The 27449-nt window shown below is 43.2% G+C and overlaps 1 protein-coding gene across 29 annotated transcripts in view; it reads right to left on the reverse strand.

The window, feature by feature from the left end:
* The window catches only part of OSBPL3 (oxysterol binding protein like 3), a 170808-nt gene that overhangs the window by 72236 nt on the left and 71123 nt on the right, over window positions 1-27449 (reverse strand). For all 29 annotated transcript variants that reach the window (XM_070615994.1, XM_070616004.1, XM_070615991.1 and 26 more), the window contains one exon: window positions 12479-12704. In XM_070615994.1, the coding sequence (XP_070472095.1) occupies window positions 12479-12574 (96 nt within the window). In that variant the 5' untranslated portion in view covers window positions 12575-12704. The remainder of the gene's footprint in view (window positions 1-12478; window positions 12705-27449) is intronic.

Genomic DNA, 27449 nt, shown 5'->3' on the forward strand with positions numbered 1-27449 from the left:
CGTCAGTTATGCAAGGTGACTAAGTTCTAGAGCTCTGCTGTACAACATCGCGCCTCTAGTTAACAATACCGCATTGTGCACTTAAAAATTTAAGATGCAGATCTCATGTTAAGTGTTCTCACCATAATAAAATTATAAAATAAAATATTGGCTGAAAGTCTCCAAAAAAAACCCAAGAAACAGTAGCATTAGCTTCAGTCTAGTAACCTCAGGTATAATCCTTGACCTTAGGATCTAAGTGAGAAGATTAAAGAAAAAAGGAGAACTAAGCAATGAAGACCCTCCCTCCCCAGGATTCTGAAGGCCATGTGGATAGGAGCAAGCACGACCTGCCCACGGCCACTGTCCTTCCTCCCCCTTCACACAGAGATGGAGCTCACCAACCCAGGCCAGGGGCAGGGAGGCAAATGTCCAGATGACTCAGGCCCCAAAATGATTTAAGTCTCAATTAGCTGGCTAGTTGCAGACCAAAAAAACTGGTGCCTTAACTACTTAGATAATGGAAGACTCTACACTGGGTCTTTGGGGTGAATCCGTGAGAAAGCATGGGAGGCAAGGGAAGAAAAGGAGAGTCCCTGGCAGCATTTGATACTGACAATGGCGAGAAAAAAACATGCGAGCTGCCAGCTCTGTCAGTGAGTGACTCCACCTGAGGTCCTTCCCACCCTGGATTTCCAAGTAAGAGAAAAATGCTTTCCAACTGTGTTGACCACAGGTGAATTTACAATTAAAATACTAATAAAAAAAACTTTAATGCACATATAATTATTTCTACCCTGTTGGTGACTCACACAGCATTTATGACTGAAATTTACATTGGTACTTTTTTAGATTCCTCAAACAGATCTGTAGGTTATCACTGTTTGTTAAATAGCTCCTTAATTGTACACAAGCCCTTCAAGGCTACAGACAGCATCTCCCATGCACTTTACTCTCTACAATGCTCTGCTCTGTCAACAAGGGCCTCTTACGAGCTGTAGCTACTGTTAAAGATGGAGACACACAACCCATAAATGCCATGGAGCCCACCCGGGTGGTAGGGGGATTTTCATAGTTGTTCTTGTGATAGTGATTCTAGTAACACAAGCGACAACTACTATTTATCGAATACCTTCTGTGTGCCTCGCTATGATTCTATAATGAAGGTATTATTCTCCTCATTTTACAGATAAGGAAAATGAAGCTCCAATGGAGTTTGCCCAAGATCACAAACTATTAAGTGGGTGACCTCATTTGTGGACTGGAGGCCACACACAGTGTACAAGATCACCTACAAGTATCTCAGCCCATCTTCACCAGGGCCCCCTTCTCTCCTGCCAATCCAGCCCCTGACCCCCAGCACCACTTTCTCCCCAAGCAGAATAAGTCTATCTCTGACAGCATGTTCCCACACTTAATACGCACGTGCGTTAGCTTAATGATGACCGGATAACTCTGTCCACACAAGCAACTCAAGAATATCTTTGGGGTTTTTTTTCCGGGTATACTGTAATGACTTGTTTTCCCCCATAGAGTCATGGGGTGTTTCCTTTAAAGCTCAGCGTTGGAAAGAGAATGTGGAAGTCATCTACTCAGCTCTTTCATTTTAGAGATGAGAAATCTTTCATTTTAGAGATGAGGAAATACATGATTCGTGTAAGATCACAAAAATGAGTGAAGGATTTCTGAGGACCGGGACCCAGTCTTTTGACTCCAACTCAGTGCCCCTTCCACTGCCCCTTTCTAAGAGTCACAGCGGCAGACAGCCGTGCGTAGGTGACCCTGAGCTATCTCACCACAGATGGGCACGTGCCCTGTGATGACAGGGAAAATCTCCAACACAGACGCTTAGGCGAATGGGACTGGGTCAGAGGCACTGGGTGGGGAGACTTTTGCTTTTCACTGTATACCTTCCAGCACTGTTTTAACATTTTATCTTTATTTCCTTTGGCACATCACAGAGCTCTGCCCTTTGGTGTCTGCGCACTGGAGAGAATCACAGACTGTTTCAGATAGAACACTTTCGCACTCCAATTACAGGGCAATCACAGCTCCTCAAGAAAACCCACTCTGTTGCTGCATGGCACTAGCTGCTAACAGTGTTCTCTCTCACAGCGCACTCGAAACTACTTTTTCAGAGCTAACTGAAATTTGCAATCAAATGAGAGACATTCTGGCTAACTGATGCATATGTGACTTAAAAATCATAGTAGGTGGCAGAAATTTAGCACAATAAATTTCCTTATCCTTGATCCAAATCACCAGCAATTTTTTTTTTCACTAATGCAAAAGAATAACTGGTTCTCTTAATGAGAACCTAGTGACAGGTGAAGACCCTGGAGAGCCTTACAAACTAAACAAGGAATGACTTTTGTGTTAAGCAGGTTATATTCTAGTTCATAACTGAGCTTCTAATTAATAGGGTAGTCTCTATGGAAAGATCTAAGGCTTAGCAGCAGGTACTGGAGATGCAAAGATATAAGACCAAGTACTGCCATTCAAGAAGTGAACATCCACGAAAAATAAAGAGATACCACAGGGTTGAAAACTTGTAAATGCCGAATGGGAGATTCAGACCCAGCTGCTGCAGACTCCCGCTCTCAGGCAGGCACAGCAGCCACGGGCTCCATCCACCTCAGGCGAAGGACTTGAGCGGTGACTCGAAGAAAAACTGACACAGAGTGAGACGCAGGGTTTCTCAGGCTACCCTGACAAATTACCACAAACTTGGAGGGTTCAAACAACAGAAATGTATTGTCTGCCACTTCCGGAGGTCAGAAATCCCAAACGAAGGTGTCAGCAGGATCAAGCTCGCTCTGGAGGGTCTGGGGAGAATGTGTTTGTCTTAACTTGGGCTGCTGTAACGAAACACCACAGACTGGGTAGAGGCTGGGAACCAAGATCAAGGTGCTGATAGATTCGGTTCCTGGTGAGAACCAGCTTCCTGGCCTGGGGACAGCTGCCTTCTCGTGGCCTGCTCACGTGGCTTTTCCTCCATGCGTGAGAAAGAGCAAGCCCTGGTGTCTTTCCTCTTCTTACAAGGGCACTAAGCCCATCACGAGGGCACTACCCTCATGACCTCATCTAAACTTAATCACCCCCGAAGCTCCCATTTCTAAATCCCATCACACCGAGGGTAAAGTCTTCAAAATACGAATTTTGGGGGGACACAAACATTCAGTCCATAATGGTGTTCCCTGCCTCTTCCAGTTTCTGGTGGCTATTGCCATTAATTGGCTTGTAGCCACGTCACTCCAATCTCTGCCTGCATCTTCATATCACTTTGTCCTCCATATCTGTCTTCTCCTCTGGGTGTTTCTTATAAGGACACTGGTCACTGAATTTAGGACTAACCTGGATAATCCAGGATGATCTCCTCATCTCAAGACCCTTAAATTAATTACATCTGCAAAGACTCTTTTACCAAATAAAGTGACATTTACAGGGTCCAGGGGTTATAGGATGTGGACATATCTCTGGGGGAAGCGTCCCATTCAGCCCACTACAAAGGGCAAGAGGGACCACAAGGCCAGAGATGGTCAGGAACGTGGCTCCTCCGGAGTGGGAAGAGAGAGGAGGTGATTTTAGTTGTGATGTGGGCTCATGCACAGGTGCAGGGGGAGACACAGCTGGACTCGACAGCAGGACCAGGGTGTAGAGGACCTTGGAGAGAAGTCAGATTATTCTAGGGAAATCTTCTGTTTTGCCTCTGTCTTCCTTCTTACACTGTCACTTCTGAGCCTTTAGTCTTTTAATATCATTATATCACTGAAGTAGGAATTGGACTTTCTGCTCCCTAGGAAAGAGCCGTTGAGGGGCCAACCGGTGGTATAGTGGTTAAGTTTGTGCACTCTGCTTTGGTGGCCCGTGGTTCACAGGTTTGGATCCTGGGGGCAGACCTACACACCGCTCATCAAGCCATGCTGTGGCAGCATCCCGCATACAAAATAGAGGAAGACTGGCACAGATGTTAGCCAGGTACAAGCTTCCTCAAGCAAAAGGAGGAAGATTAGCAATGGACGTTGGCTCAGGGCCAATCTTCCCCACCAAAAAAATAAAGAAAGAAAAGAAAACTCTTTTAAAAAAGGAAAGAGCTGTTAAGTCAGTTCAGTTCACATTTGCATCTACAGCTTCTAGAGAAAATTCAAGAGGATGTACAGCTAGTGAGTTGTGCTCTCTACAAAAGCATTTGGGTCAGGGTTCTGCCTTCCTACATCCCACACCACGGCCAGTGCCACCCTTGAACAGAGACATCTATTTCCTTAAGGCATCTCATGCAGTTTCTATCAAAGCAGTATTTCTAAAACCCGCCGTAACATATTTACTGTGCTTGTTATTCTGGAATTGCAGACCAGTATGGACAGCTCAGCAACTTCCAAAAGTGTTCTAAGAGTTCAGTTTCTCCTGCTCTTCAGAGTGTGGAATGTAGCCAACAGTCTACCATTTGTGGACGTGGAGAGTAACAAAGAAACCCTGACAACTCAAGTATGTCATTTTAGCTGAAGTTTTAACCTCCTCCTCTATCAAATTGTTTGTTTTTTCTTTACAGGATTTACTCAGAGTAGAACTATATTGAGAGCAGAGTCCTCAACCTTTGCCCTTCCTCCAACCTTATAATGTAACAACCATAGGTGGGACCAAAGAATAGGTAGTAAGAAGGAGAAGTAAAAGGCCAGAAAATGAGAATCTGGAAAACTAAGAGAGAAATATACAGTTAATTATTTTTTTCTTTTGGGCCCACACCAGAAAAAAACAGCTCCTGACAAACAGACCTCAGGGATCCTTCAGGCCACTTCGCTGATCCATGTCATTCTTGTCCCTGCTTTCATAGTGGTGTTAGCTTCTGGAGGATTGTTTGTACAAACAATCATTTGTACATAAGGCACATGGAACTTGAATGAACCTCTAAAGAAGCCTTCTGGCATCTAAAGAAATCCAGTGTTGTCCACATAGATGGTTGCCTGGTCCCCTACCACTTATTAGCCATGTGACTGAACAAGGCAGTTAATATCTCTGGGCCGTATTTTCTTTCTAAAGTGGAGAAAACAATACGGACCTCACTGGGTTGTACTGAGACCCCAAAGGATGGTGTGAAAGGATATAATGAGCTGTAGAGATGCCATCAGACACTTGTTAACGTCTAGTATCCCCTGCTGACTTTCTGGTAGCCTAGACAGAAGCCACACCGTCTGACTGCACTGTGCCACCCCGCCTCGAAACTGAGAGAGAAAGAAGGGAAGCAGTGACCATGAGGTACTGCTTGAGGCTCCTAGGACTCCTGCTTACAGAAGGTGAATGGTTTATGTGTCAAACACTTACACAGCACTCATCACATGAGGTTTTCTTCTAACTAAACAATTTACACAACCTTACAAGAAACTAAGGTGCAGAGGGGTTAAGCAACTTGCCCAAGGTCAAACAGCTTAAAAACAACCCAAGATTTAAACTCAGGCCGTCTGGCTCCAGAGCAAGTTCATACTCGTTGCCTTTCATCTTCTGTGATGGTCACAGAACAATGTGACAAATCATGACATTCCCAAGTCCCTCCTCTACCAAGAATCTTTCTCATGGTGTTTATTCAGCCCATGCTTACAAAAAGCAGCTGGTAAATCTCAGTGTCTCTAAAGACATGATGGATAAAAAGAAAGAAACAGGACTAAGCATTTTCAATACCCAGACAGCTGAAATTATAAACACCTGAGCACTACGGCTTTAATTCACTTTTCTCTTCCTGGCAAATTCTCCCCCATTCAACTCCTGCGTCTTATGGGTTCTGGCACCAAGCCCAGACAGCCTGGGCGCCTGGAGTGCAGCGTAATCTAACAGCTGCATAAACTCATCAGGTGACCCTGGGAGAGCTTGGATTAGCCCAGGAACAAGAGCAGGACAAGAGAAAACTGCATAATTGTATGGAGACTTACCTAGCAACAGATCACTTCATTTCAAACCCCCTGTAATCATGAGCCAGGCACCTGTCAATTATTTTAGCAGGATTCACTCACTGATTTCTGACTTACACAGCAAATGCTAGGAACACATAAAAAAAAGGACAGAGGCTGCGCTCTCCTTACAACCCAGTCTTCCCAGAGTTGGTTTGTTATTTGTAGTGGTCTGTTCAGCTGTGCTGTCCTTTGCAGCTTCACGTCTCCCTGCCCGGGGTCTTTTAATAATGGGTTCTCAGGAGATATTGGTTGAAGGAATAAAGCCAAGGGCATATAGGACTCTTTCCATAAGACAAAACCTATTCATTCATCTTTATCTAGCTCAATCGGGCTCCTGAAATGTGTTATTTTGAAAGTTCTAGGAAGGAAATGTAAGGCAGGGACCGTGGGAAAAAGACAAGAGGAAACTGCAATTACTCATATTTTACAAGTTTTAAAATAGCAATTCTCTCTCCCACTTAGATATTCCTTAACCGACTTAATATATCTACAGAGCTTTGTGAATAGTCGTCTTTCTATCAAGCAACTGCATGCTTATTCATTCATTCATTTAATCTACACTTACTGAACACCTGCCATGTGCCAGCCCAGGTACTTCATATTTATTATTTCATTCAGTTCTCAAGAGTAAGCATACTTATCCAAATTTCACAGCTAAAAAACTGAAAAATAAGAAGTTTTAAGTAACGTGGGCAGGGCCAGCCTGGTGGCGCAGCAGTTAAGTTCGCACGTTCTGCTTCTTGGCGGCCCGGGGTTCGCCGGTTGAGATCCAAGGCGTGGACATGGCACCACTCGGCACGCCACACTGTGGTAGGTGTCCCACATATAAAGTAGAGGAAGATGGGCATGGATGTTAGCTCAGGGCCAGTCTTCCTCAGCAAAAAAGAGGACGATTGGCAGTAGTTAGCTCAGGGCTAATCTTCCTCAAAAAAAAATAAATAACATGGCCAGGTCACCTGGCTAGCATAAAGCAGAGTCAGTATGACTACTGGTCAGTTTCAACAAAGACAGTCTTTACTTCTGTCCCATAGTTTCCAACAGGGTAGTTTGTTCAGAGACCAAAGGTGTATAAAGCATTTAGGGATTTCATCAGTTGCCAGAAGAAACACAACGGAGAGGCCTTGGTTCATTTTTTTAAATCTTCCTAATATGTCACTGGAGTGAGGGAGCCAAGGAATTTGTGGGCTTTCTGCTCCCATTTCCCACGTGTACGAGGCCATACATTCTAACCTGCCCTGATAGAAGGATATTTGCCGCTGGCGTTCAGTAGATTCAGTCCAATAATTTGCATCTGCCGCATGCAAAGTTAGGTTCTGTGAGAGCTAAAAAGACATATAAACAGGACCCAGGACTCAAAGAACTATACACTCTTTCAACCAATGAATTTATCAAAAGAGAGTTATCAACGTGGGGAGAGAGGAGCGCTGCGCTAACCGGGGCATTACCCAAGCTCAGGTTCCCACACAGAACATTTGTGAAGGCCTCGCTCAAATCCCATCTGGGGACCTGGGGGAATGGGGCTGCCCTCTTTCTCTGTTCCTATTTTCTCATAAATCAACTCTAACCAGATTTTCACACCCACCACTCAAAGGCAACCACTCGACCATGTCACCAACGACCTCCACAACCAACGGTCATTCTCAGGCTTCATTTTACTTGACCCATCAGAAGCCATTTAAAAGTAAATTAATTAAAGTAGTGCAATTCACAGAAATTGCATGCACCTTGAGAAATGATCTATGGTGAGCATCATATATTATTTTTATAAAAATTACTTTTAAAGTGTTAAAGCAATAAATGAAGATTCTTTTGAAGAAAATCACAAAATTCAGAAAGTAGAACAGTTTCATAGGGATCAGTCTAGCTAAAGGGACAGCTGAGTCAAAGCCTGGGAAACGGAAGACCACTGAAGGCAGAGATCAATGTAGAACACTACAACAATAGGGTCTGATTAAGACAGTCCAAGGGGACCAACAAGCTAGTCTTTGTATAAGCTGGCTTCCTCCAGCTGGGAATTTCCTGCACGGAGAACAGATCCCACGTGGGAAAGACACCATATCTGAAGGATGCTCTGCTTTAAAGAGATCCGTTTCTTTTGCAGAGTGTCAGGGTCCTTGAAACAAGACCATCCCAGTTCTGGCTCCAGAACCAGCCGGAGTAAAGGGAGCTCATCTGTCATTGTCACAGTTTCTTAAATTTACAGAGGACCTTTCTCGAAAGAGTTTCAATGTCTTTTAGCCAGTAAAATCACTCAATTTTCTCTTATGGCATCCCTGCAAAGGAAGCAGGAGGAGAGTTTTGTCTCTGTTTTATGGATCGATAACTGAGGCAAACTTCACTTGCCTCAAGTTTCTCCAATGGCAGAATACAAAGACGGTAGTAGAGATCTCTTGATCCAACCCTTTAATATCACTAAGGGGTGACAAATGTGGCACTGCTGCCACTTACCCTGCCTGTGCCCACAAGCCATAGCTAAAAACATGGCACTCTTTCCCACTGAACCCAGCCAGACTCAACTGCAGAATCCTTCTCAACACAATACTCCTCGCAGTTACTACCAATAGCCAGGTGCAGGCCTGAGGGGTGGGGTGGGAGAAAGAGGCGAAAATCATTTACACTCACAATGGACAAGGCCCAGCAGAACAGAATCAGGTAAGAATTTGCCAACTTTTCCCACTTGTTTTAGGTAGAGGTTATGCCAGATGTTGAAGATATGTTCCTCCCTAAAAGCATTTTGTTAACACATATAAAGTACGGCATTTTGCATTTTGTAAGCATATATTCACATATATATACTGGATACATTTGAGGGCTTTTGTACAACACTAAAGAGGTATGGGTAGGTACATGTAGGATTCCTGTAAAAGTTTCTGGGACAAAAAGTACAACTATCCACTATGAGCACATTTAGGTTTTCCACAAACAAGAATTAAGTTCAAATTAATGTTAACCAACATAATAAAAATGAATGTTAATATTAACTCAGCACCTACTATGAATCTGATCCTGGATTAAATGCTTTAGCTTTAATCTTCACAATAATCCTATGAGAAAAGAACTATTATTATTCCAATTTTACTGATGAGAAAACTGAGGCTTATAGATATAGTTTAAAATCACAGAGCCAATTAATGGTGGAACCAAGGCTGGAGAGTTCAAGTTCTATTCGCTATGCATACCTTCCTCCCAAAATGATCTTGATAAGACTATATTTACAGGTGGTTTCCATACTGATGAGATGAGGCAGACCATATTTAAAATTTCAAAAGCCCTGGGATTTAAGTTAAAAGATGACAGAACCCTTCTCCTTGGGTTTTCATGGGCCTAAAGGTAAACTTTGTCTTAGATCAGATGTAAAAGTGAAAACATAGATCACAATCAACACGCAGGTTTCAACCATTTTGTCCTTCAGGGAAGCAACCTCTTTTAAAACAGTTATAGAGATAAGCGGTATCTACGCATAAACGCACAGCTCCTTGAGATTGCGTGTGAGCAGGCTCTGGGATAGGAAGGACAAGTTCAAGTTCGGTTCAAAAAACAAAGACAAAGGCAGAGTCAGCACCAGGCACTGAAAGGAAGCCAGTGTGACTGGAGTACAGAGACGCTCAATGTCACCTGGCAATGTTGAATGAGAATTTAAGTGAAAATGACTGAAGAAGACCAAGTCTTTCAGCCAAGATTGTATTCTAAGTTCCTGTGCCCCTTCCCTATCACCACCTCAGCTCCAAAAAGCAAAAACATATAAAGGTATAAACATGTAGGGTTTTTCGTGTCTGTATGATACAAAACAAGAGTAAATATTTGGATGGATAAGACATAAAATAGAAATGCAAAGCATACGGTAGACAGAGGTGTCCAGGAGTCTATCTCTGTGGACTAAAGGGGCTAAAAAGGAAAAGGCTGGGACTTGAGCCAGGCTCACTGCTGGAAATCAGAGAATGTGGAGGGCGAAGCCCCCACAACACAATGAAGGGGGGCTTTAAAAATCTGTTCCCCCAGGGAGGCGGCAGGGGGCAGACAGAGCCTCCCCACCAGGACCTGGGCCATGCTGTGTGCTGGCCCGGGGGTGGATCTTGATATCTATCAGCACTGTGGAACAAAAGCCCCTAGCTGCAAATATAAACTTGGCTCCGGACTAGGGTTCTTGGAGGTAGAAAGTAGTAAATAGTAAATCCCTAGACAGGACAGGGTGAGTGCAGAGAAAGAACATGTGGGAAGCAAAGTCAAGATGACGCTCTAACCTGTAATTCCAAAGCACATGAGAAAAACTAGCACTAAGAAAGATGGCCAATAAAATAACAGCAGACTTATCCTCTCCAGAAGAAATGAAAAGAACAGAGCAACCTGAAAACGACCTTAAACTGGAGCTTAAAAAACAGGTAGGTGATTGCACAGATTATCTTCATCAGCTATATTGTAGTGTTCCTCAAATTAAATTTTTTATATAAATCTTGAAGTTTTAGATATTGAACTTGTGCTTTCTAGGGAAGTGACTGAAAGTACAATGTCATCACTATATTAGGCATCAGAGAGACTGCTGGATATGACTGCATTCCCTAAGAGCCAGGAAGTAAAAGCTCCCAAGATTCTTGCACCCCTGTGGCACCTTTAGAGACTGAAAGGCAATCTTGGGATACTTCGTGATGGCAGAATGGACACAGATTGCCAAAGTGGACAACACAGATAGAAAAGATAAGCCAATTCCGCAACAGAACACCTTTCTTTGACAGAAGGATGGGAAAGTGCATAGAATAAGGAAATTGTCCCTGAAAATTAAACATGGGCTTTCTAACTAGATTCAGACTCAAGTTGGAATAAACTTATAAAAATTCTCCCTCTTCCCTGTCACAGAGGAAAAATAAGTGTATATGTTTATAAAGCAACATCATCTGCACATTAAAGTGGGAGATTCTAAATATAAAAGATGACCATTTGACTAATGAATGGCTGAATGACCAACCATTCTAAGTCAGAAGAAAACTGAGGCATGAAGCACGTTCCTCTTACTCTTTACTCTTTTAACCTCAAAAAAATCTCTGTGAAAACCAAATCAATCAATCTCAAACAACCCATCAAAAAAAGTTTCTGTATATTCAATCCGAGAATTTCATTGCTCTCTTCCAATTCCTATGATGTTATAAGCACTGGCTATTTAAATGAATCATGCTCTTTCCCTTTATCCAAGCTTGATGTTAGTGCCATCAAGTTGATTCTGACTCCTAGTGACCCTGTGTACAGCAGAGTGGAACCCTGCCCGGTCTTTTGGCACCATCCTCCCACCTTCCGATGCTATATCAGACAATGCTCCGCTGCTATTCAGATGGTGTTCATACCCAATTTATTGGAAGTGGGTGGCCACATCCTTCTTCCTAGTCTATCTTAGTTTGGAAGCTTTGCTGAAACCTCTCCACCATGGGGGACCCTGTTGCTATTTCAAATACCAACAGTGACATAGCTTTCAGAATTGCAGCCACACACAGCTGCCACAGTAGGCAACCGACAGACAGGTGGTGTGGTTTGCTGAATCTTAACCACTAGACCACCAGGGCCGGCCATTTATCCAAGGAGGACATAGCAACGTTCAAGTGGAGAGACACATGATAATGTGTCATAAATGTGTGGACATGCTTGAGGTGGGAGGTTGCTTGATTGTTGCTTCCAAATCTGGAACCAAGGACTCTGGGCCATATCTTGGGCCAGCACTTCCCATGCGGGAAGGCAAGGCCAGCACAGCCAGCAGATACTGAAAAGGCTCAGAGACTACTTAGGTTGTAAACCCACAGCTTTTTGACAACCCACCCTCTCTCTCCTTAACTGAAGGTGGAAGAATTACAATAATTAATGTGCATTTACTGCCATCGATCTAAAACCAGCAAATTCTTCTAACAGAGATTTATTAGAAAGGAAAGTAAGAAACAACATATAATAAGCTGACAGTTATTTAGGAGTTAATTATTCAGTTTTTTGTTTCACTTCTTTCTTCTTCCCACTTAATTCCTCTTGAGCCCTTCTCTGTTGATTTGCTTCCCGTCCATTGGAGAAAGAAAGCAAGTGAGAATCAAAGTAACTAACAGGGCAGTCTGTAGTTCAAAGCTGTCATAAAGTTTGGTAAAGGGTGGACATTATAATTACTGGAAAAGTGATTGTTTATTTTTTTGTTTTGGTTGGTAGGGTATAAAGGAAAGTGTGGGCTCTGGAGTCAAACAGACGGAGTTTTGGTTCTTGTTCTTACTAGCTGTGTGTCCTTGGGCAAATAACTCAGTTGGCCTGACTCAGCTTCCTCATGGAGAAAATGGGAATATTAATATCTGTGTTGGAGACAGTTGCAAGGATTGAATAAAATAATGCAAAGAGCCAAATACAGTTCCTCTCATCTGGTAGGCACTCAAGCTGCATTATTAAACTTATCCAAGATTTACTCTTCTCAAATAAGATATGAGTGAGAGCAAGTGCTCTTAAACTAAGAAGTAGGAGTTCCCAAGTAAACGTACATGTTTTAATCTGCAAGCTTCTTGATTTAAATTTGCATCTTAAAATTTGCATTAGTGAAACTTTACCTGTCGACTTCCCTGCTTGGAGGAGCAGCTACTTGTGCTCCTGGAAGGTGAGACCAATTTTTGGGACACCCCAAGGTTCTTCTCATCACTCATCATGAGCAGCAGGTCACTTGGCCTTGATGTAGTCAAAATGCCATCAGAAGACAGTGGAGCAGAGAGTGCAGAAGGTGGCTCAGCTCTTATCCAATACGTTTTAAAAGCATTTTGGGTGACCCAGAGGAAATCCCTAAAACCAAAACAAAAGGATTAGAGGAGAATGTCAGAGGCATCAGACATCATCTAAATTAGCCACTGATTGTCTGCAAGTGGTTTATCTACCCTACAGACCGCAAGCCACATGCTTAGTTACATCAGGGGCCGTGAAGGAAAAGATGCTTTACATCTATCTCTTACTGGAAATCGTGTATTGGTGGTTTTTCATGGAGCTTTGCAATATGACAGGCTTAAGAGCACTAGTAAGAAAATCTGAGTCCAGACACACACAAAATCAGTACTATAAAAAACCAACACAAGCCATGAGATACCACTTCATACCCACTATGATAGTTATAATTGAAAAATAAATTAAAAAATAGCAAGTGTGGGAAGAAATTGGAACCCTTGGGCATTCCTAGTAGGAATGTAAAATGGTGCAGCCATAGTTGAAAATAGTCTGGCAGTTTTTCAAAAAATTAAACATAGAATTATCATGTGATCCAGCAATTCCACTCCTAGGTATATATCCCAAAGAATTAAAAACAGGTATTCAAACAAAAACTTGTACAAGAATGTTCATAGCAATGCTATTCACAATACCCAAAGGGAGAAACCACGCCAATGTCCCTCAGTAGATGAGTGGATAAACTACATATGGCATAAGCTATGGTCTGACTGTTTGTGTCCCCCCAAAATTCATGAGTTGAAATTCTAATGTCCAATGTGATGGTATCAGGAGGCGGGACCTTTGGGAGGTGCTGAGGTCCAGAGGGCAGGGCTCTCACAAATGGAATTAATGCCTTTATCAAAGAGCCCACACAGAGCTCGCTAGCTCCTTCCACCACATGAGGATACAATGATAAGCCTGCAACTGGAAGAGGGCCCGTTGACCACACTGTGACCCTCATTTTGGACTACCAGCCTCCAGAACCGTAGGAATAAACTTCTGTTGCTTATAAGCCGTCCAGTCTGGTATTTTGTTACAGCAGCCCAAACAGACTAAGACAGCATATCCACGCAATGGAATATTATTCAGGAATTAAAAGGAATGAAGTACTAATACATGCTACAACACGGACAAACCTTGAAAACACGCTACGTGAAAGAAGCCAGAAGCAAAAGACCACATATTGTATGTTCTGACTTATATGGAATATCCAGAGTGGGCAAATCCATAGAGACAGAAGGCCTATTAGTGGTTGCCAGAGGCTGGAGGAACTGGAGAATGGGGTGTGGCTATGGAATTTCCTTAGGGTGATTAAAATGTTGTGGCACTAGACAATGGTGATAGTTGTACAACATCATGAATGTACTAAACGTCACTGAATTGTATACAGTCATGGGTCACTTAATGATGGGGAGAAGTTGTGAGAAATATGTTGTTAGGAGACTTTGTGCGAACATCACACAAACCTAGATGGTATAGCCTACTACACCTCAAGGCTATATGGTACTGATCTTATGGGACCACCGTCATTGACCAAAACATCATTATGTGGTGCACGACTGTACCTGAAAATGGTTAAGAAGTGAATTTTATGTTACGTGTGTTTACTACAATTGAAAAACCTCTTTCTGTTTTTTGGAGGATGGGGTAGAAGATTCATTCTACCAAAGGTTTTTGAAGATAACAAAAAACTATAACATAGTGTGACAAAAACTATGAGAGAAAGCAGAGTTTTCCATATTATCTATTAGTATATCAGTAATTAAAACAATGATCATCTGTTGAGTCCATACTACTTACTGCCAAGCACTACAGTAGGAGTGTCCACACGCATCATCTCATTTAATCAACAGTCTGATGAGACAGTACTATCTCTATTTTATGGAGGAAAAAACTGAGTCGCTGAGAAGTTAGATAACTTGCCCAACCATGCAGCTGACAAGAGACCAAATGTGGGCTAGATCCCAGGCCTTTTACCTTAGTGCTGGAAATTCACATGTCTCATGGCCAGGCCTGGTGACAACAGCTACTGCCCTATCTCTAGGACCTAAGAGAATTGAGGAGCTGGACTAGAAAGACTCAGGAAGGAGCACATCCTAAGCCAGCTTTGAAGAGGTAATGCCCCACTCCTTTCCGCAGCACAGTACTAACCTCCAAGATGGCCAAGTATCTGTACTGGGGAAGGGATCAACCATGGCAGAGACAGGGACACCCCTAACAGGTAGTTAGCTGGGCTGCCACCCGCCGCTCCTTAGTGGTGAACAGCCCTGAGTTAGGGGTGACTAACACGTTTGGTTTAGGCTTCAGAAGGCCAGACTTTTATTTAACACACTAAGTTCAAATCAATTCTACAACTTTCCTAAGCATGTTAAAAAAATAAAAAAAAAATTTATATCTCATCCATTCAGTTATTAGTGTTCATATAGTCTAATTTTAAAGAAAGGACATTATGTAATTATTCAGGAACCAGCTGGTTAGATATTATATCAACTTTTGTTTAATTATTAAGTACTCAAATCTCCTACGCTTTTCCCTTGCACTTAAAAAATAAGTATGCTAAAATCATAAACAAGACCATGAAAATCATAAACCAAGACAATGAGGAGAAATATAAAACCCTCAGAAAATAAAATTAAGGTACCTGTAGCCATAGAACTGAATTCCCATGTTGCTTTCATAGAAACTCTCCAAATCTCTGTGTGCATTATGCATTGGATCCAAAAATAAATAAGAATAAAAGCAAACCAACACCAGCCTCTGCATAAAGTTAGCTTTACTCATGGGGGCATGAGTAATTGTACCTGAAGTTAGAAGCAAATGCAATCTAGTTAAAAACTACCAAGAGAGGCAGTAAAGATATATTAATAGTTTGTTTAATAGCAATGTTGGCTGTTACTGTTTAAGAAAGAGAAAAAAAAAACTGATAGGAACCCCAAATGATGAGATGTATGTGGGGGCAGCCACCGCCATGACAACCGACTCCACAGTGGATAAGGAATACTAACAAAGGGTTTCTGTTTGTGTGTGTGAGTACTGTTTGCTTTTTTTTTTTTTAAAGACTTTATTTTTCCTTTTTCTCCCCAAAGCTCCCCCAGTACATAGTTGTATATTTTTAGTTGCGGGACCCTCCAGCTGTGGCATGTGGGACACCGCCCCAGCATGGCCTGATGAATGGTGCTATGTCTGTGCCCAGGATCCGAACCAGCCAAACCCTGGGCCGCCAAAGTAGAGCACGCGAACTTAACCATGTGGCCACGGGGCCGGTCCGCGAGTATTGTTTTTCAAGGCTGAAGTTCTGACAGTGAGTATGGGATAAGAGGTGGTGTGTGATGGGTGAAGAAGGGAGAGAAAAAAAGTACAGAGGAAATAAAATAAGAGTCACAGGAATTCTGAAACTGTGCCAAATCAGAAACACCATAACCCTGCCCCAGAGGTAACCAATAGAAAGGGTCATCTTCATCTCTTAACCCTGCCAAACTCACTTCCCAGGTATCAGCTACCCAGTCTAGGGCTGTGAGCAGGCCAAATCCCATACTCATGTAAGCAGAATTAAGGCCTCTGCAAGTACCACCGGCTGCCTCTTTTTCTCCTTCAGGGAAAACAAAGGGCGGGAATCCACAGCCCCTCCCACATCCATTCCCGGGGTGAGCCTGGGGTTACTGCCTAGGGAAATATATCTGTTTCATCCCCCAGAACCTTCCCGCCTAGCCTCATCAGAAATTCAGTTAAAATTACCAAAGGTGGCTTAAAGGGCAAAAGAAGTCAAATTCTGGGGAAAGGATATGCTTAAAACAGGGCAGAATAAAGAATGGAGGCAGCAGTGGCCCAAGACAAGGCACCCCCAGGGTAAGGTGGCCATGCGGAATGAGGCAGCTATCATGCCCAACCTAGGGGACGCTGTGGGCTGGCCTGGGTGTCACTAGAAGGAAGACCATATTGGGAATACTAAGACAAAGGACCTCGATGAAGGGGAGTCACAAGGAAGCCTGGTGCCTTCTCCTCCAACTAGCCGACTTCTCAGTGCTGACCTAGCAAAACAGCAAAGAGAAAGCCCTTAAAGGAGGTGGATATTGGCCAGGGGTCAGGGCCACTGATTCAGGGATGAATGAGGTGATGAGGTGGGTACATATGAAAGACCCTTGCGTGCTTTCGCCCTTCCCAGGGACTTTCCCACAGAAAACCTCCGATTCAAGGGATTTATTGGTTTGAACAAAATATAATAGTTTCCCTGGCATAACTTACATATAGTAAAGTGAACAAATCCGAAAAGCACTGACCGCTCTGTGAAGTTTTACATTTGCAAATTCTGACATCACCACCACCCAGGTCAAGAAATAGACCATTTGGGAGCCAGCACTGATGGCCTGGTGGTTAAAGTTTGGCACTCTCACCACTTCAGCAGCCCAGGTCCACTTCCCGGTCACAGAACCACACCACTCACCTATCAGTAGCCACGCTCTGGCAGTGGCTCATTAGAAGAACTAGAAGAACTTACATCTAGGATATACAACCATGCACTGGGGCTTTCGGGAGGCAAAAAACACAAAAAAAGAAATAGACCATTTGCAGTCTCCCCAGAAGGTTTCATCATCCCCTGGCCATTGATTCGCTGGGTAGGGGAGCCGATCCTCCTGCTGAATGCTGTCATATCTGCCCTGAGTCCACCTCTCCTGTGTGTACTTGTCAATGTGCCCCAGGACAGAGAGGTGGGACTTCCTGAGCTTACAGGAACAGGCTATGTGCCTTCTGTCTAATACAAGGGTTTGATGTGTGACGGAATTCACTCTGGGACCTGCTTTCATTTCAACAAACCGCCTGGTAGCCCATTCCAACAGGTGTGAAAAGGCCCATGCATTTTGCTCAATTCAAAAATGCCCTGCTTGGGGCCGGCCTGATAGTGCAGCAGTTAAGCTTGCACCTTCCACTTCGGCACCTGGGTTCGCCAGTTCGGATCCCGGTGTGGACGTGGCACCGCTTGGCAAGCCACTCTGTGGTAGGCGTCTCACATATAAAGTAGAGGAAGATGGGCACAGGTTTTAGCTCAGGGCCAGTCTTCCCCAGCAAAAAGAGGAGGATTGGCAGCAGATGTTAGCTCAGGGCTAATCTTCCTCAAAAAAGAAAAAAAAGAAAAAAAATGCCCTGCGTGTGCCTCTGAGAGGAGCTGGGTCCTCTCTCACCACTGCCACCCACCTTGAGAAGCTGACGGGTCAGGCATGGGTGAAAACGGTGTTCTGGCTAAACGTCCAATGGGCACAAGACATGCAAACATATGCCATCCTGGGGCTTCTATCGGGAAAACAGAACTCTGATTTCTACCAAGAATGGGGAAGAATAAATGACCAAGGCACTGCCAAGCATTTTGGCAACAAAGGCTGATTTTAAGACTTATTTTAGAAATGTTCACTTAGAAAAGAATAGACAGTTTGGGAGAAGACGCAAAGGAGATATACACACCACGTATGTGCCTCGGAAGGAGCCAGACCTAGGTTTGAATTGGTGCTCCCTTATTACAAACTCTGCACCTTGACAAATATATTAACTTCTCTGATCTTCAGGGGTTTTTTGTAGGAAATGGGAAATTGTGAGGAGAAAATGAGGAAAGTGTCTGGCTTGAATAGAACAGACACTCACCAGATGTTAGTTCCACTTTCTCCTCTCCCGACTTCCTGAAAATGGCATGTGCAGCAAAGATAAGATCCTATACTCCTCTTGTAGAAAACAAGTTAAGGACTACAGAATTTCTTGTCTTTCAGCATATTAACATTTCCCAAAATCCCTAACACAAGTATGAACAGATTTTTAAACCATCAAAGCAGCATACTTACTTTAGAACAAGACATAAATGCAGAAAGATAAAAGCTACATTATTTATCACCATTGGCTGTCCAAAAAAGCAACTTAATATTAACTAGTGGGTTTGAAACAGTGGCATACAACTCAGCTAGCTATTTATTATTCTGTTAGGCGTGGGGGGTCTGCACACACACACTTCGTCATGTTTTGCTTGAGAAACAAGTTTTGCTTCCATCCTTGGAAACAACTCACCTGAAGACCAGATGTTGCACAGTGCCAGTTAATATAAAATTTCTCAGTAAAATGTAATAGATAAATTATGTCCTGAATTAACACCAAAAAATTTTCTAATGGAATACTCATTTCTGGTCATCTAGCCTGCTTCATAAAAGAAAATCATTCAAGTCTTGGATATGCATCTTTTTAGAAATGATGTCCTCTGAAACACCTTGATTTCCAAAATGTTACATGATCAAAAGGAGGGCTTTGGTTATTTGGCTCTAAGCTCCACAGAAGATCAGAGGGTTCTGGAAGCACGTTCTAATCACAGTGCCTCAGACAGCCGATCTGGGACCTCTGTGTGAAGTGCTGGCGGATCCACCTTCACTATCTGGACCGCTGGCCTGATCCGGGATGCTGATACCTCACTGTTCCTAGGGAATGAATACTGAGGCTCAGACTCAAAGAAATCTCTACTCCACTCCCCCTGTCTTCTGGGAAGACAGGGGTCAAGAGGCCTAAAGAGTCAAACGTTTACTCTCTTACATTTAAACAGAGTATCCATTTCTACCCCCTCTCAACCCATGCAAAAGTGCTATATGGCCTTCACAGTCCACTTCTTCAGAGGAGAGTCAGTTATTGCTCAGAGTCCAATCCAGCAACAGAAATGCACACAGACACAGATTTGAAGCGTGGCAGCTTCTTTGAGACAAAAAGCCTGACAGTGGCACCAGGCTGAAAATTTGTGCTCAAACCATTTATTTGCCACCCTTGAGTAAGCAGAACAAAAAGTATAAAAATATTAGTCAGTGGTTGCACAGAATCACGGAACCTACGGCTAAATTCTAACCCAACTTCTCACTTCCCCAGAGCGAGAATTCCTCCTGTAACAATGCTGGACCATCACTGCTTGATCACTTCTCATGAGAGAACCAGGGAGCCCCATTGCATTTTTTTCTTAAAAAAGAAAAAAATCTATTCTAGACGGTTTTTCATTTAGAGCTGCAATCTGTCTCACCCGGACACAGTGGCCCAAGTCCTGCTCTACAGTCACAATAGAGAACAAGATTAACCATTTTTTTCACCATAACCTACAGTGGAACTACTACCACTCCCACCTCCCCCTCAGCAAATCTTTTCTTCTCCAGACCAAACAGTCACATTTTCATCAGCCATTTCTTATGTGATCCTTATGATCACGGACATCCAACTCTGGTTACACTTCACTTTGTCCATGCTTTCCCAAAAATGGTGCCCAGATCTAAAGACAAGCTCCAGGTGTGGTCTGGCTAGAGCAGGAGAAAATGGAGCAATCGCCTCCCTTTTCTTATACACACTGCAACTGTTAACACTGCCTACGTCCGTCTTAGCTTTGGGGGCACCCACATCTTTTTCTAGCACTCACTGTCCTCACAGTTCTCTAGGACGCTGGTGTGGTAGGAACTGTGGAGAGGCTGGGCTTCCTTTTATCTGAACAGAACTCCTTCACTTCCTTTAACTGAAATTCAGGACTCGAATATTCTTTATTATATTAAATTGCCTCATATTAATTTTGACCCATGATTCTAGTCTGTCAAGATATTTCTGGGGACCGACTGTCATTCAATGTACTTGGCCCACTTTTTCTTTGTCACAGCATCCATAGACTGCATAAGCATGTGAATTCTGTCCTCACCCAAGTAAATCATACTGAGAGATTTATTAAGGGGAAGAGTGCCAAGGGCACTGAAGTCTCTCCATAGCCTCATGTTAATTTGTTCACTAATTAGTGTTTCTGGGTCCACATTTGCCAACCCACTGTAAATCCCAACTGTACAGTCATGTCCAGCTTCTCAAAGTGTCCAGATCCACCTTCTTCAAAGTCTCCTGGATCCCTGTTTAAAATGTAGATTTTGGAAGTTCCACTTTAGATGAACTGAATAGAATATCTAGGGATGGGTCTGATAATCTGCACATTTAACACCTTCCCAGGTGATTTTTGTGCACATTACAGTTTGAGAACCCCTGATGTTGCCAGTAGTTTTCAACCCTTCTTATCTTACCCTGAACCAATCCTTCTCTTTGTGTATTTGTGATGTAGCAGAGACAGTAGGAAGCCAAAACCCTCTTTTATTACCCCAGGCCTGTGGTTTTTAGAAAGTGGTCCTCAGACTAGCTGCATCAACATCACCTGGGAGGTTGTTAGAAAGGCAAATTTACAGACCCCACTACAGACCTAAGCATCAGGAACTGAGGGTGGAGCTCCAGGGTTTTTTGATGCCCAAGAACCACGGCCAAGGTTAACATTTCCTCCATGGCATGGAATCTTGAGGCATCTGTACACATTTGTCAGGGGACTAGAGCTGACCCTGAGCTCTTTTCCAAGGAAGATTCTGTCCTGCTGCTTAGCTACCCCTTTAAGCCAGGGATGGCAAATACCAGACAGATGTGCCTTCCGTCCCCACTCCCATGCTTAATCATCATGGCGAATTTTCTCAAAGAGCCCTCCAGATATCAAAAAGACAGAGCTGGCCAGACAGATCCTTCCTGCTAAAGTCCACATGGGCCTGGAGGGTGGTGGAGGCCCATGCATTGCCTTATTCTGATTAGAAGGCTTGATTTCATAAGACATTAACTGTGGTCTTGTCATAAGAGTCAACACCTACAGATCTGTCCTTGATCCTCAACACAAAATATCCACCCTCCAGGCTCTCGCCAAACATTGCAACGCTGAACGTCGTACTGTCCAGACTTTAGAGAGCAGTGGATCTCAGCTCCGACTGCTCATTAGAATTATGTGGGTGATTCTGATGCAGAACCAGGGTTGAGAGCCACCAGTAAATGACCTAAAAAGATAACATGTGCACCTAGCTTAAGCTGGATCATCAGATGATTGAGATGGTGGAGCTGCACTATTCTCATCTCTAAAGAACTGCTTTTCTTGACCAGTCCTCTGGGCTTATGCCCTTGGCCTACAATGTGAGAGGGTACAGATATAAAGATAACTAACTAATCAACCTACTGTATGATATTAGGAAATTTTGTAGAGTAGTGTAATAATTAAAACTACAAGTTCTGGATTCAAATCGCCCAGATTCAAAGCCAGAATTACTAAGTGGCTTGAGGTAAGTTTTCAGCTTCTCTAATCCTCAGTGTTTCATTCGACAAATGGAAATAATTAAAGGATCTCCCCCGAAAGGCCTGCTGAGGTGATTAGATGAGCTAATGCATATAAAAGCAAACAAAAGGTGACAGGTGGGAATGCAAACTGGTGCAGTCACTATGCAAAACAGTATGGAGCTTCCTCAAAAAACTAAAAAGAGAAATATCATATAACCCAGCTATCCCACCACTGGGTATTTATCCAAAGAACTTGAAGTCAACAATCCAAAATAACATATGTACCCCTATGCACATTGCAGCACTATTCACAAGAGCCAAGATGAAAGCAATCCAAGTGCCCATTGACCAATAATTGGATAAAGAAGATGTGGTATACATATACAATGGAATACTACTCAGCCATAAAAAGGACAAAATCATCCCATTCACAACACGGATGGACCTGGAGGGTATTATGCTAAGCAAAATAAGCCAGACTGAGAAGGACAAACACTATATGATCTCACTCATATGTGGAATATGAACAAACATGTGGACAAAGAAAACAGTTCAGTGGTTACTAGGGGAAGGGGGGTGGGAGGTGGGCACAGAGGGTGAAGGGGAGCACTTACGTGGTGATGGACAAGAAATAATGTACAACTGAAATCTCACAATGATGTGACTCATTCACTATTATGAACTCAAAAAAAAAAAAAAGGTGACAGGGCAGTCATCTCTCAAAGAGTTAGCTAGTGTAGGATGGAGTGGTCACCCTCAGTGCACAACATCACCAAGGTTACTTTTCCCTTTAATTAGAAAAATAAAAAGAATATATACAAATATCCACATTCCTATCACCCCAAATTAATGGGTCACTACCCTTATTTATACAAATACATACATCCACCATTTTTCTGGCTTTTATGAAATTTTGCATAGTAAATAATATCATACCACCCAGCACCTGACCTTTGAGCCTCAAGTGGCTGAAGCAGAGCACACGAACTTAACCACTACACCACCGGGCTGGCTCCAAGACAGAGGTCTCCTTAAATGACCTTTATGAGAAAAATTTCAGGTCTCAGTATCAGAGGGCCACTCCTAAATGACTGGCTTGTTCTTGGCTTTTAGGCACTGAGAACTGTCTAGGAGAATGTTTCCCCTTCTGTCTGGCATTCCAGGATTGATGGAGTCAGATTAATGGTGCACCGGTGGTAACCCCCAGCAGAAGATGAGCATTTCCGTGTGCTGGGCTTACCCTTACCGTCACTGTGCTCCAATTCTCTCAGCTACCCACTGTTTCCTTGTGTCATGGTGGACTCTCGGAAATCACTTTAAATACTTTATGAAATAAGACAATGTTTAATAAATTATCTTTTTTTTTTTTAAAGCTACTGGGCTATTGGCAGGAGGTTCTGACGGTAGGTAGTCTTTTGCTCGGCTTCCTCCTCTCAGATGCCTTCCATTTCATCTTGTTGGGTGAGCCCTGCCTCAGCCTGACAGTGCCAACTGCCTCCAACATCTTCAGAACAGGTGAGAAGGGAAGGAGGGACAGACACACAAATGATAGCCACTGGCTCACACAATCAGAAAGGAACATATCAAAGATACTTGTTAGTGAAGAAAGGAAAAGGAAGACTGGGAGAGACTCAGTGGCCAAGGCTGCTTACTACTAGCTCTTCAGAAGTTTACAGATGGACAGTTCCAAGCTCGTAGGGTTTCTAGGAACGGGCACTTGCAGGCAGATGTGGGGAAGGAGGTAATGGCGATTTCAAAGTGATTATTATGAAAATTCCATGTCACACACCTAGACAAATTCTATCCTTCACCAGAAGAGAAGCTTTTGACTCAGACCGTAATTTCCCACCTTGTTCACAAGGCTATCACAAGATAGATACTCGAATGAATACTTCAAATAGACTTTTCAGAAGTCTGACATCCTCCTTAAAAAATGAGAAAGGAGCTTGCTACACCTGAATACTCTTGTCTGGCAATACCGGCTGGCTGCCTTGATGCCCAGGGCTTTGCTCCAATGCTGAACCACTACCCCTGGCCACATGGGCTCCACTCTTGGACTTACTCCCATACTGGTAACCACAGACCTCCCTCGGGATAGTGCATTTTGCTGCTGGCTCGACTTCCTCAGGCTGCGTCCTCCTCACCAACTACCATCTTCTCACCAAACATTCTTCATCCCGGTGGTTCCCAATGTCGTAGATCTCACCTACCATGCCACCCCAGCCCTACCTGAGACAAGTTCCTGAGCTGCGGATAACCCCCCTCAACCCTCAGGCGTCAACTAGTAGAAATAAGATCTATTGTGTCTGTGGTATTTTTATGACCCAGTAGCCTAACCACAAAGGGAAACTAGGGTAATTCAGCACATCTTGCATTAAGTGAACCCAAACTGGCTCTTTTTCTAAACATGAACTGTTCGCCTGCTTAGTAATAATACATTCCAAAATTCTGCAGTGGATGGACAGAGCTCATCAGGATGGAGTTGTGAATCTAATCCCTGAATGCCTGTTCAGATGTCCTAAGGCGTGGTATAATGTCCTTACACCACTTTAATCACGAACTCTGGGGGTGGGACCGAGGCAGCCATATTTTGTAAAAGTTCCCCAGCAGATTCCAACGTGCAGCCAGGGTCGAGAATCATTGGTCTAAAGTTTTCAGAAATTTTCTTTCTCTTTCTAATAATCTTGACATCATCTACCCAATCTTAGACGTCTGATACCAGTCTCAATCTCTTTCAACCGACACAACTTACTCTCAGAGGTTCTGTGAAGACTGAAGTAATTCAGTCCCCTGGTGTGTTTTTGGGCTGAACTGGCGTCCAGAACCCATTCAACACAGATGGTACACGTTTCCTATCCCTTCACCTGTCTTGGGTTTCAAATTCCTCCTCTCCGTGTTTATTCAATTCTTTTCACTTAGTACTTCTTTAGAAAAGAGACGGAAAACAAGTAGAAAAGGAACAATTCTTTTGACTCCTGATGTCTTTTGAAGAGAAAGTTTGCCCACCCAGAAGCTTGTCTTTTATTTGTTCATCTAGCTCTGGACATACGTTTGCAAAGCCGTCTGGTAGCCTTGAACCCCTTTTTGCAAGCCTCAGCTCATTCCTGACATTAGTTCTGCAGACATTATTCTGCATGTTCGCATAACACGTTTAACTAGTTCCTTGTAACTTTAAAGCGTTGCTTACCGGCTCCTCTCTTTTCCTCCCAGTTATGTAAGCATTTATCAAAATTTTGTCCTTCATCCGCTTCGTTCTACAGACTTTAGCTCCTGATCGCCTGCCCCACACCCACTTTAATAAGGTGGCTGTAACCCCCCTCTGCTATCCCTACTCTCCCTCCAGTGGGCAGCCTGGCGGATGGTCCCTGATTCATCACTGAAACGTGAAGCATACTGGTTCCTTCAGGAGTAAACTCGTGACTCCCTCATGCTGATACCTGTGCTGACTCCCCTGACCCTGATTAAGACATCCGCCCTCTCCTAGTCTACGCAGAGTCTCTCCCAGCTCCTCCAATCCTGCAGATTTGGAGCTAGAACACTCTGCCCTGACACTCACCTCATCCTCCCAACTTGCTTTCCATTCTTCCATGCCCACAACCACCAATCCACTTTAGACCCCATTGTGGGGGGTCTCTGCTTTTTCTCTCCCATCACTTCAATCCACCTTACATTCCCTTACCCAGATCATCTTCTCAAAAAAGGGTCTCTGCTCCAAATTCCCACTGGTCATGGAATTCAGTTAAAAATCCTAAGCTTCTCACAACACAGTTAAATCTAACTGGCTTTGGACTCTGGCTCTATCTACCATTTACTGTGTTACTAAACTTCTGAGTTCTTTCGTCATCTGAAAAGAGGGATAAATAACAACTAAGTTTCTGTGAAGTTTGACTGAAATAATTGCATGTAAAACACTTAACATAGCCCCTGGCAGACACCACTCAATTATATTTTAACTGTAATTACTCAAACCTCATCTCCAAAAACTCACATAGACATACCCTGTATTCTACACTCTCCTGCAATTATACCACTCTGCCTCGGTCCTTTCTAGTCCTTCTGAGCACACTTCTAACCATCACTTTCTATCCTCCATCAGTGGGAATTCCCCCCACCCTCCAAAGAGCATTTCAACCATCACCTACTCTATGAAACCTTTTCTGAAACTGACTCCACCCCAGTTTTGTTTCTCTTTTGAATCCCTGCTTTACTTTTGTGCTCTCTGTAGGTTATGTCATATGTTTCCTGCATTTTGACTCACTCTTTGTAAGCTGACCACTAGATGTTAGGTCTATATCTCACTCAGGGACTGCATTTTACTCATCTTTACATTCTGTGGGAAAGTAACTTACAAAGATTAGTAGCAATAATCGTTGAGCCACATTGAATAGCCTTCATTAGTCTGAGCTAACAGGAAAAAATCTCTCTGCGTAAACACACTGTTCTATTTCCACAGGAGCCTTCCTCCGTTCCTCTTCACTGGAATCATTTGGGATTATATGTGTGTTTCAGAACACTTTAGCTCTCCCTTCCTTTTGAGGTCTTCTTACCATTTGTCTTTGGTCCTGAGCGAGATCATTTCTTTCATTTCTCTTAACTGTTTGAAACGTTTCTAGCGTACACGGCTACACCCGAAGCATGCTTCTTTAGAGATTTCGTCTCCTGGTTCCTGTCAGTTTATATCACTGGCCAACGCTTCTTTGTTAGTCAGAGAGAAATCCAGAGGTATCACTCCTTGTATTATTTTCTCAGTATTCTTAAAAATTAAATGGTCAGCAAAATAAGTCAAGAGTTTATCAGAAGTGAGCAGAATGAAACTTCCTTGGGTTTTATCAGCACATTTGGCATCCATTCTAGAGTTCTAGTCTCTGGGGAGAAAGCATCATCCTTAACCTCTGTCTGGCAATCCATGAAAGTGATCCTACTACAGCAACCTTTCTATGGTTTTTTCCCCATTACCTAGCAATTCATCTTTAGGGTCTGGATTTCCATAGGCCTGCTACTTTAAAGCAAAATATTTCCTTCTAGAATCATATTTTAGTCAGGAGAACCACTCTAAGCTTCTTGGTGAGAAGAATCAGATGATCCTATCTACATCCAAGTTTTAATGTTTCAAGTTTACTGTGCTTGGTCCTCACAGGCTGCACAATGCACTTGCAACAGGCTTATATCTCTCTCTATATGTAACCCTGCTTCCCAGGTGTTTTTTAATGAATTATTGAAGTTCTCTTCCTCTGTTACTGGTCTTATCTTGGCAATGCCTATCGTTCTCCCACCAATAAAGTTTTTTGTTTTTTGTTTTTTTTTGCTGGGGAAGATTAGCCCTGAGCTAACATCTGTGCCGATCTTCCTCCACTTTATATGTGGGTCACCACCACAGCAAAGCTGATGAGTGGTGTAGGTCCATGCCCGGGATCCAAATCTGCAAACTCAGGCCACCAAAGTGGAGTACACCAAACTTAACCACTACTCCACAGGGCCAGGCCCAATCCAATCAAGTTTTAATGTTTTTTCCCTTCCCATCAAATTTCAGTTGAACTCTCTTGATTAGGTTAGCAAATCTCTTGCCAAACACACTTCTCCTCAAAGATGCAACAGCCTATCCTACAAACCAAACCCCAAGTGTCAAGGGTCAAGGGTTTGTCAATAACTGTAGCACGACCTGTGCTACAGTTACTTGTACACTGTCTGTATCCTTTTCCAACTCTTGGTCTACCTTCC

Source organism: Equus przewalskii, chromosome 4, assembly GCF_037783145.1.
Source record: "Equus przewalskii isolate Varuska chromosome 4, EquPr2, whole genome shotgun sequence".
NCBI classification, from domain to species: Eukaryota; Metazoa; Chordata; class Mammalia; order Perissodactyla; family Equidae; genus Equus; species Equus przewalskii.